The 12,210-nt window shown below is 38.8% G+C and overlaps 1 protein-coding gene across 5 annotated transcripts in view; it reads right to left on the bottom strand.

Moving 5' to 3' along the window:
- Positions 1–12,210, bottom strand: part of LOC122871849 (gamma-aminobutyric acid receptor subunit beta-3-like) — a 65,536-nt gene that overhangs the window by 18,492 nt on the left and 34,834 nt on the right. For all 5 annotated transcript variants that reach the window (XM_044187313.1, XM_044187314.1, XM_044187317.1 and 2 more), the window contains 2 exons: positions 6,362–6,582; positions 1,643–1,725 (listed from right to left, as the gene is read on the bottom strand). In XM_044187313.1, the coding sequence (XP_044043248.1) occupies positions 1,643–1,725; positions 6,362–6,582 (304 nt within the window). The remainder of the gene's footprint in view (positions 1–1,642; positions 1,726–6,361; positions 6,583–12,210) is intronic.

Consider the following 12,210-nt stretch of genomic DNA (forward strand, 5'->3'; position numbering starts at 1 on the left):
ACCATCGCTGGAGACCAAGATATGCAGTGTTGCTGATCATACAACTGGGCTGTCATTTGGGAAGAGGGGGGGGAAAATGTTTGAAGTTGTTTCCAAGAACCAGAGTTGCTTTGAAAAGCAAGTCAGTTAATAGGTTCACTTGAGTTCACACAAATGTCAAAAGAATTTAAAAATAGCTGACATTTCCTCTGTCCTTGGTAGCACTTGCTTCACTTTCTGTATTTTTGTACTTTATTATTCTAATACAGAAACTAAACAAAATCTGAAAAGATCTTGAATGTGCTCCATTCTGGAGAAACTGGCTATAGCTTAATTTAACCTACAAGGATGCCAACAGGATCCATGTGTCTCTGATAATCCTAATCCTTGTTTTCTAACCAGATAGTTGGCGTGCCCAATTAATAGGCTAAAATGAAAATCAGCAGGTGTCTTGAGGACCAGTGCTGACATTTGCTGCAGTATGTTGAGTGATAGTAGAGCATTAGCATTAGTCAACCTTAGAGGAGTGCTCTGTTACATTAATATTAAACTTAAAATCTTATAAACTTAAAGCGGCTCTAATCAATATTTTTATATTAACAATGGATCAAATGACTGTGTAATGTGAAAGGAGTCGCTCGTAGCGAAAAACCCACAGATAATTATCACGTGACTCTGCTCTACAGAGCATTTTAGCGTCTTTCGGTTCATTGTTTTGATTTTACGACCCACAATTTTACTGGTTCACTCTCAAGACTCACTAACCTCACTAGCAGGTAGCTGTTTTCAACGAAAAAAGCTCTAAAAACCCACTGCACACTACCTGCCACCACCTAACAGCAAACAGACAAAGCTGATGAAAATAGTGGAGCATTTAGCTGCTAAAGAACCAGAAATTTCCTTCAGCAGTTGGTGGAGATCAAAACAGAGCTAAAAGGAGAGTGAGCAGAACAAGTTAGCCATGTCAGCGTAGTGTTTACAGTTTGTTTCCTCTGCCCCCATGTGGCCAAAAAATCAGCTAATATAGGTTAATGTTGGTGGTATGGACACAGTTGACTTCATGTCAACAACCACTTATTTATTGGTGATTTTTTTAAGCTGTTGTCGCTTATCATCCCCCAGCTTCATTTCTTAGTAAAAGAGCGAAAAACGTCACTGCTATCAGAAAGAAATAGTGTAATTTCCGTATTATTCTGTGTAACTTTTACCTACATAAAATCTTTGGCTGTAGGCCATTATCTTACTCATTATTTTTGCTTTGGTGCTGCTACATGCTTTGGAGATACTGTTGTCTTGCTAGCACTCAAGACAGTAGATGCTACAAGGTTAGCAAGTTGTCAAGAAAATGTATGAATTGATTAATCTCGTGTAGCATCCAGTGTTTTTGGAACTTGACTGATAGTAAAGACTAAAAGTCAGGATATCTCGGCCTGTGCTGCTTCAATTTTGACCATTCTTTCTTCTAAATTGTCTCTCATAAGTCTCCAGGTAAACCCCATCTTTCTGATACCTGAGACTGATATGAAACAAATGCTACAGAACTGAAAATAAAAAAATTAACCAGGTTTGATACTGTTACTCAAATTTGACTGTGTTGGTTTTCTTCTCAGCCTGCGCAGTGTGCTGACAGTCGGTCCTAAAGGCATTAGGTATCTCTACTCACAGCTCTCTATCTCCAGAGTGCAGTTCTGTTCATCCAGGGGATACCTCCTGAGATCCATCATACACGCTGCTGTTGTAGTTATCCTGAAAAAGAAGACGAGGACGGGGAAAGAGAAGGTGCAAGAGAGAATATTTTAGATACTGTTTGTGATTTACACAAATTGTATTGTAAGGAAGGTAGTAAGGAAGGAGTGACTATCATCTTTTCTGGCCCATTTGAATTGTTATTATAAAAACAGCAATGCAGGTAAGTGGTTATTTAACAGAGAAGCACAAGGGGCTGTGGGAATACAATTAGATGAACGCATTAAGGTCCTAGCACTTGACTTTGTCTTATCATCTTCAAAGGAAACTGAATGTCCATTTGTCTTTACACTAAGAAACACCTTTGCTTCATATTACTGGAGATTATTGGCATTTTAATCTTAAAATAAGATTAAGGCACCGCCTCCAAGGTAAAATGCTGACTGTGTAACTGTATACGTAATTATACTATAGATCACAGACAGACAAGCAGTCCTCACTCTTGTATTTAAAAGCAGTTCATATCCCCCTCAACATATTGAGGCAACACATTTTGGCATAGTATAGTGCCTGCTCATCTGAACTGGGTCATGAGGAGGTATGCCTTTGTTTATCAGATGTATGTGCTCAAACGGCTCATAATCAGACAGTTAAAATAAGCTTTATGATTTAGGCTAAGTCTGCCCTGATTAAAAGCCGGCTGCTTGGCAGTTAGCCACTGCATGTCATTCAGTTAAGACTCAGCTGTGGAAACCCATTAGGTGATATTATTATACAGCTAAAATTACAGCAACATAACATTGGGTCTTGAAGATATAGACGTATTGCAATTATTGTGACAGACTGCAGTTTACATGTAGATTTTCTAACTTTTCAATATGTGAAGAAACTTTTTATACCACACACAACTCTGAAGAGCAAAAAGACAGATGCTGTGTCTCTGTTTGCGTTCTTCAATACTTACACTTGCAATTTTGAGTGCATAACTGCGTTCGCACAACAATTATGGCAAAATGCAATGCACTATGAGTACCCGGATGGTATACTGTGGTCAAAACGTTGAATGTGGAACGCTGGAGACTTCTCACCCACAGTGGTCGCCATCTTGGCTAAGTAGCGGAAGGGATAGTGCGCATGCGCCGGCGTGCATGCTGCCTGTTGCCGTTGCTCCGTCTTAAAGAGTTTCCCCTCGGGGATCAATAAAGTTATTTCTGATTCTGGAAGGGAAGCTGCAGCGGTTGCGGTTGCTCAGGTGAACACCGCACTATTGTAAGTTATACATGTAGGAAGAGGTTAAAGGGACAGTTCACCCCAAAATCAAAAATACATATTTTTTCCTCTTCTTCCTCTGTAGTGCTATTTATCCATCTTGAGTTTTTTGGTGTGAGTTGCCGAGTTTTGCATCACAAGCCGAGTGCCATGCAGATCCATTACATGAAAAAGATGCAGATATCTCTACGGTCGATATCTCCAAAACTCGGCAGCTCACACCAAAACAATATATGTATTTTTGATTTTGGGGTGAACTGTCCCTTTAAGTGCGCTTAAACCTACTCACAAGGAATAAGGCCTGTCCGGTGCTCTCAGAGTAGGGCAATCTTGTATCAGGAGACACTTCAGAGGTAAGATCCAAAGTATCTTCATCAGAGGACTCTGATGAAGTGTCTAACTTTATATATGACAAAACTTTTTATATTACACACAACTAGCATGTATTCAACATAGTGTTGTCACGATACTAGAATTTCTAACTTCGATACGATACCTTGAAAAATATCGATATTCGATACCATTTTCGATACCACGGAAAAAAAAACTGCCACAATATTAAGGGGTTATTTTTTTATTTAAAGCTAAATATAACAAGTCTAGAACATATATTTTACATTAACAAAACTGTCCTGAGGTAGTGCACTTGTTCAAAAGCCTCTCAGATTGCATTACATTCAAAAACCAATAAAGTGCAAGTAAAAAAAAAAGTGCAATCTTTTGTATTTCCAAGTAAAATCATTTTATCAAAAATAAAATATACTTAAACTTCAAGCAAAAACAAAATCAGTGCAATCTTATGCATCAAGTATCAAATTAGTAAACAAAATAATTAAATGGAATCTGTTGCTGCAGTTTTTGACCACACTTTTAAAATTAACTGAATGAACTAATCTAAGAACTTAGGTTAATGGTAATAGATATTTGTTAACATGAATAAGCAATGAAAAATACTTACAAAACATTTGTTAATCAAAGTTAAAAGTTGATTTAAACTAACATTCACTAATACATGTACTAATTAAAATCCAAAGTTCTATTTGTTAATATTTTTTCATTGGACCAGAGCTAACATGATCCGTTATATTTTTTTTACCTAATACCTACTGTTATCAAAGATTAAAATATACTGTAACAAATGCATTGCTCATCGGTCATAAAAGCTGGTTAATACATTAACGTTATTTGATGAACAGATTTAAACGCAAACGTGCGTGCATCACACGCGAAAACAGTGCTCACTGGATCGACATGAAGTCGTCAAGTCACCTTTATTTATATAGTGCTTTTAACAATACAGATTAACAATATCAAATTGGAGGATAGAGTGTCAGTAATGTATAATAATAATACCAACCTCGAGAAATTCTTTATACAGATCCGGGTGTCGGTCTCTCAGGTGCTTTGCTATATTAGTGGTGTTAGCGCCTTTTGTTAGCACTGTTCTGTAGCATCTCTTGCATATTGGCTTGCTTGTGTCCTTCGGCTTTCCATGTTCATTTGCCTCATATGCAAAATATTTCCAGATAGCACTCCTGCTGTGTTCCTTATCAACCAAAGCCGGTCGCGCGGGCGTTGCACTCGCCATCTTTCCATTCACTTCAGTTTTGCTAACCAGAGCGAATGAGACGAGTGCGAGTGCGCGTGTGTGGTGGTCAACAACGCGCTTTGGAGAGAAGTGAAAGTGCGGCTAGTATCGATACTTCGGGAAATTAGTATTGGTACCGTTCAGATATTTCAGTATCGATATTTATCAAAATATCGATATTTTTGACGACACTAATTCAACATGTTACTCAGCCTTACCTAACTTACATTTATGTAACAGCTCATATCACACACACCACGTCACACATGTCCCTCTCCCTTTGATTGAAAGCATTGAGAGGTCTATAAGTAGCCCACAAGGCTAAGTGCTATGAACTCCACTTGCATAATCCAAGCATGGTTGTATGACTGTAAAGTATGAACACTGACAGATACAGATACAAGCATGCAAGTACTCGCACAAACACACACTGACACACGCACATACACACACTTTTTGCTTTGCACTCTAATAATTCAAAGCATGCATCCATATTCATAGGTTCACACTAACTCTTCTGAACCTGCCTGTTGAAAAGCTCAATGGAAATTCAAAACAAGGGCTTTATGAAACAAATTTCAAACAACAGCTGCATGCTTAGCATTGCATTAATGCACCTTTTAACCTGTTCATACTTCTTTTCATGGGTGATCTCCAACTGAACCCTCCCTCCCTTAAAAACTCAAATGCCTGGGTGCCCTTGAGCACGACACATAATCCTCTAGCTGCTCAGCGGCCAGCAGCAGAGAACTGCCAAGTTCTCAGCTTGGGAAACTGTGGTGCTGTAATAGGGCTTTAAACACATAGAATTAACTTAACACTGGGAAACATCTGAGAACATTTTTGACCCTGAGATTCCCTTTGTTGCCTGTTGTGGGGAGTGTTGCTCATTTGCATGGCCTAGAAATTGTACATTACCACTGTAACAACATAAATAAACTCACTTTCTACACTATACTGGGAAAAAATAGCATATAATTACATGTAGAATCAATTTAGAAGACGTGTATTTTAAAGGATATGGATTTGAAAAAGACCAAAACCAACAATGTGTTAGTCCATCTCACAATACTTTCAGACTGCCATACACTGACCTTTAAAAACAGGTTGGTTACAAAGATATTGTTTCATTTTTTTAAAAAGGCTCAGTAATTTGCTCAAACAGCTGGGCACTGTAGTTTTAGCAAACGTTACTCAAACAGGAGGAAATAGTGTATTTGTTGGAGACTATGTTCAGTTGCGGATTAATACACATTTGGTGCTCTAGTGAGTATTTCTGGTAGCAGGACGGTGCATGTGAAATTCAAAATAAACTGCAGTGCCCAGGTTCAGGGTAATGAAGGAACATGTTACCCAGTGCAACGGTGTGATTCATTGATGTATTTTTAATAGTTTTGGGCGACAATTAAGCTCTATGGCACAGAGGAATAAGATATATAAGACTTTGGCTACACAGACTCAGTCGTAGGATCAATTTATTGTTGGTTTTGGACCTTGCACTGTTTTAGGATTTGTTGACAATTAAAAAAATATATAGAGAGAACAGGACCAGACTTTTTCATATCTTTTCCAAATCAAAATTTGGGGAAATAGGGGGAGGCCTTGGTGGAGCATGACCAAAACATACAACAGAAGACGTGATATAAGCCATGAAAACCTTAAAATTTTGTGGGAAAAATGTACAGATTTTTTTCTCAGAGCCAAAGAAGTACTGATTTTTGGGTAGCAAGAAAACACACAGGAAGGCTAACCATGCAGCACACAATACCTACTCAGAAGCATCACTGAACAAACATATAGACAAATAACAATTTGTGTGCAGTGCGAAGCAGAACCCACCTGAGGCCGTACAGAACGGTTCCGTCCGGATGCAGGCGGATCATGCGGTTTTTGACAGTGACTCCGTGGACGAAAGACTTCTTGTCATTGAGGAAGTAGGTGTCGGGGACCCAGAGCTGGTCGGCAACCCTGTTATCCAGGGTCAAGTTGAGGGGGATTCCTATGTAGGCTAGACGCTTGTCCCTCCAGTACTGTTGGAAATACATGGTCAATGTGTAGTCCTATGGATACAAATAAAGGAAAAAAGACAGTAAGAATAGGTCACATCTGATACATACTAAACATTTTATTCTAATTACTTACATTATACAGACAGACACAAGTGTTCCTGCATTGAACAAGCTGCAGCAGACCTCACAAGCAAACATTAACAGCTCTGAAATATTTGCTCGGCCCATTCCCCACTGTTAGTGCTCCTAATATTTATATGACATGAGACAGCATCCTACAAGCTGGAAGGAGTGTGGGCCAACTGGTTCATGTACGGCCATACAGTAATGTGCCACTGTACAACAAGCATGTGGGCAGGCTGACTCATGTAGCTGCAGCTACATTTCATAGAAATGTTCTAATATATCAACAGTAGTGTATTCCCAGTATAGGCACGGTGATTCACAAAGTCTCAGAACTGTAATGGTGCCCAAAAGCTTTTTAAACATATGCTGCCTTTCATTTAATTCAAATAGGCTGACCCTTGAGATTTATAGGACTATATTTCTTCCATCAAAACACAGTAAATGATTGTCAACAACTGTTATGCAGTTTTGTTATTGCTACTGTTTTCTTTCCATAGGGGACCTGAATGGAAATACTTGCTTTAAGTAACACTTTATTGTGCTATTCTCTGAGCTCATACCTAATTTGTTAGTCTAATTGATATTTCCCCATTCCCCAAATTCAATCTAAATCAAAAAGACTCAAAGGCTCAACTGCAGTATAGATGAGCTTTGGAGTTCATTTACCACTTCCTGTAAACGCAGTCTTAGATGTATTAGCTGGTTGTTAAAACGGGACTGTGTAACGTTTGAAAGAACAAAAAACGCATTCTTCATCTTACAAATGAAACACTGAATTCATAAACATTACAACATGCCCTTGCTCAATTAAATACACACACAGGTTTTGTTACTACAGCCTTACTTGGTCTGGTATGACCAGCACCTTATGGTGGCTAATGTTAGCAAACATTAGATATGTGTTGCGGCATAGCTGACATTACTGAGTGAATTCACTGACTTAATGACTCTTCTTCACTTGTGCTACTATTATCCTATTTTTTAGCATTTACCCCCACAGTGCCCGCTGTTCAGCAAAAGTGACATAGGCTCAGTTTAAGTTGAACAGGTGAGGTGGACCATTTATTGTATGGGAACTGCTGACCACTCATGAACCTTAGTGTATATTTTCATTTTTTGTTTTATTGTTTTCATGCCAGTTTCTGATTTGCTCTGGAAACCTCATGTTCTGGGTTGTGAGTAATGATTATTTTCAATAATGATTAATCTATCAATGATTTTTAGCCACACTAGCGGCATGGCTCTAAGTTGCAGTCAATGTTGGTCTGTCGGTCATGGAAAGCTAATGACATTTCCATCAACCTCAGCTGTACTTTGTGTTTAGTCCTAATTAGCAAATGCTAGCATGCTAAAGGGCTAAACTAAGAAGGTGAATCTGATAAATATTACCTGCTAAGCATCAGTATGTTAGCATTGTGACTGAGCATGTTAGCATGCTGATGTTAGCATGGCAGTGCTGTGCCTATAAGTATAGCCTCACAGAGCCTCTACCTGTAGCACGGCTGTACACTCTTAGTCTTGTTTGGAAGAGGTTATTGTGTAGTCTATAAAATCAAGAAGAAAAGAAAAATGTCAAAAAATAAAAAATCGCAAGATAAATCACTTATTTTGTCTGAACAACAGTCAGAAATCTCAAAGATACTTAGTTTCTAATGATATGAAATAGAAAATAAAACAGAAAAAGCAAGAAACAACAATTAATCAGATCTCAAAAAGTAAGATTATATGTTGAATGATTCATCTTTTCATCACTATTCACGTTAGCCTATAACTATTCTCAGAATAAAATGTTGACATATAAGTCACTTCAAACTGCTGAGCTGATAGCTACCAGCTCAAACTACATTTTACAAATGTGCTTTACGACTGAGCTAATTACTGGTTTTCTTTTAAATCACTGAAGTGTTTGCAAACATGAGTGTTCATGTGAGATTATGATATTATTTGTATCTCTCTGTGTAACAAACCCTTGCCATCTGGCACCTAAGCTAAATAAGCACTGGCAAGAAGTACTTAAAGTCCAGCCATGAGGATACTATTAGTCCTGTGAAATCCAACATTTTTAGGACGGTTGTGTAAGTTTAAAAAAAAATAGGACGGTAAGCAAGTACATGTTTATGTTTTGCCTTGATTCAAGTAGTATTTGACCAGAGCAGAAGCGGCAGCGGAGATAGAGGACAGAGCCCCTCCCTCCCTCCTTCCACATCACATAATCCACTTACCCAAGTCTCTCTTCTCTATTTCTGTTTTTATCTCGGCCTGTCTGCACCTCTCTCTCTCTCTCTCTCTCTCTCTCTCTCTCTCTCTCTCTGGGCAATGCCATGATCTCCCCTCTGCCCGCTGTGGCATTGAATTGAAACCAGCCCGCACCAAGCTGGCACTGGCAAAGGCACACATGTCTGCACATTGGTGCTGCAGCCCTTCAGGTTCACACCAAACACAAACAAAAATGCAGATTAAATCGGCCATTGCAATGAGCATGGCTTCCCAAAAACGTTACATAACTAAGGTAGTTATTTGTCTTTTTGCACACCCCTCACGCACTATCTCAACAACGTGTTACTAATGCTTAGAAAACACTCACTTTTGCATTGTCAAGATTAACTAAAGGACAGAATTAAATAAAATTATGCAATTTCTGCATCTTAATTATTCATTCCTTTTATTTTTATTAATACTTCATGCTTAATGAGTATGTTTTCCAGGTTTGGTTAGCACACAGAGATCTGAACAGGGAAGATCTTAGTCAGCACAGGATCCAGATTGGTCACACAGCATGAGAAGGAAAGCGCATTGGCACTGAGCCATAAATGTACAGTATAGTGATGAAACTGAACTATGGCCTGTTTGGTATCCGCAGCCCCGAACCGTAGAACCAGTCATCTGGGAAGAAATAAACTCATATTTAAAAAAATCTAGTATTAAGATCGCAGTTACCGTTCATTGTACTACTATCATCTCTCAGCACAAATTATTTATTCTGAAAGGCACGTAGAGCTGAAATAATTATTAAATTACTTTGATCGGCAGAAAATTTATCTGCAACATTTCTGATAGTTAACTAATTTATCAATATGAGATTGCTGATTCTCTGTTTTATATCATTGTAAATTTAACATCTTGGGATTTTGGACTGTTGGTTGGACAAAACAAGCAATCTTAAGATGTCAACACCTAAAGCTCATACCAACTGAAACTATAGGAGACTTAAAGGGGCAATTTTGCATATGAAGTTTAGTTTACTTGTCATAAGGAGTACTACTCAGCCTGTGAAAACAGTTGTGTAATATCATCTGTGGCTCTGGAGGAGCTTTCTGAAGTCTGAAAAATAACCCTGATGATGTCATCAAGGTTATATTTTCAGACTTTTTCAGAATTGATTGACTTTTCAGAATTGATAATGATAACCCTTGATGATGATGATGATGATACAGAAAGCCTGTATTACAAACTGGAGATGTGGGGTTTGAAAGAAGTGGCCATTTAGTAGACAGGGAGGGAATAATGAAAGATGCAATTGAGTTGCATTATGGGAATGGTAGGATCCAGCATTTTTGGAGCTTGACCCATACTTGGGACTAAAAGTCAGGAAAATTTTATTTAATTTTGACCATTCTTTCTTTAATCTGGCTTTTGTGAATCCCTCAGCCTAATATAACCGAAATACTAAATGGCTGGAGTGCCCCTTTATGATTGATTCTACTCTGTATAATGTCTTCTGTGGCTCTGGAGCTTTCCAAAGTCTGATAAAATAACGCTGATGATGTCATCAGGGTCATCTGAGTTTAGGCTTGATGATAAAAATATTTCACAGGAAGCTTGGGTGTGGGGTTTGAAAGTGGCCATTTTAGAGGCAGGGGGCCTAATGAAAGACGCCACTGAGTTGCATTATGGGAAATTCTAGGAAAGTCGCAATGTCTCGGCTTCAATTATGACCATTAAATCTGTCTCTCTTGAACTTCATGGTAGTGTACTAAAACTTAATAAATCGGAGTGGGTTAAGAAGGACCCACTTGAAGAACCATTTCAGTTGAGTGTCAAAGGAACTGTTTAAAGATCTCTATTATTTTAGTTGATATTACGCTTAAATAGTACATATTTGTATAGTCCTAAATACATTTAGGTTTAATAAAATGATCACATACTAATTGTAGTAATGTACTGGTAAGAAAATGAATCCATGTCAGTTTCCAGGATTTTGTGACATAAAGGGCAATAAGTGTTATCAGTCATAGTCCCATTAAAGTGGTCAGTGTGGATTGATCACAGCATGTGGTGAAAATTTCATTTGCTCTAATAATGAGTACTGTAGACTTGGATTCCCCCTCTCCTCCATTACCACTGTAACTTTACCCTCCATCAAGCCCTACAAATGACTAATGTGTCTTTTACACTGCCTTGTTTTGACTGATCACATCACTTCTGCCCCTCCTCCCTCTGCCCCGTCTCTCCCCGAGCAGAATCACGCGTTAGGTATGCATTTCCGTCTCCCGCCAGAGTATCAGCAGGTGGGCAGCCCAGCGAGCTGCTACAGTGCACAAGACATAAATGATTTAAATTAACCATGTAGCCTGTACAAACACGCGGCCAAGGAATCTTCATCAGTCTTGCATGGAGACAATCAAATTGAATTTCAGATGAGGAAGAGTGCAGCTTTGCATCACCTGCCCTGGAACTTTTTTTTTTTCTTTTAGGGAGGTGGGCTCAGATTTTCTATGAACTAGGACTATGGATTATGAATTATTGACGACTCTCCCATTTCCCACAACACATGAATTCCCAATACACACAGCTTTACCACTGCTCTTTGGTTATTAGCATATGTTTCCAGCAGCGATAATGACAGTGACCAGTGGAAATGATTTCCAGCAAGCCTCAATTATTCAATTAACTCGACTAGATAATCACTTTCATTCAGGGTGTGTGAGAATTCAGATAGCAGAGTTTTGGCTCTGAACTGACCCATATTCAATTTAATCTCTCTCTTTTCTGCAGTGCTAGCATACTGACTGCTATGTCGTGATACCACCAGTATCTAGGAAATATCCTGCTAACATTGTTTGTCACAGGGCATATGTTCTCTGTCCCCAGCATATGCTGCAGCTAGCTTACCGTCATTGACTGCAGCTCAATAGGACTGAATAGAAAATGCGTTAATAAACTGAAAAAGAAAGAATCATCATTACATCTGACACATATCAAAGCCTGATATGATATATAATCACCGTGTACTCCATATGAACCCCCGTTCAAGTCAAGCAATTTGAGTCACTTCAATGTAATTTTGAAAAACAAATCCCTCGGGATGGCCCTGAGGCGGTATATCACCGCAGTGCGGGGGAATCCCTCAGCAAGTTCCTACCCCCCTCCTTCTGCTGCTATAGAATGGTAAAAATAGCACTGTCCCTTATTGAGAGCAAACACGGGGAGGTGACTGAATTGGGCTTTTCCCTCCAAATGACAGTGTTGGCCTTCAATATATGGGATCATTTCCTCACTGTCTAATATCTTATGATGATGATGCCTCATAACAAGGAAAAAGGGAAAGCGAAA

This window comes from Siniperca chuatsi, linkage group LG24, assembly GCF_020085105.1.
Source record: "Siniperca chuatsi isolate FFG_IHB_CAS linkage group LG24, ASM2008510v1, whole genome shotgun sequence".
In the NCBI taxonomy this organism is placed as follows: Eukaryota; Metazoa; Chordata; class Actinopteri; order Centrarchiformes; family Sinipercidae; genus Siniperca; species Siniperca chuatsi.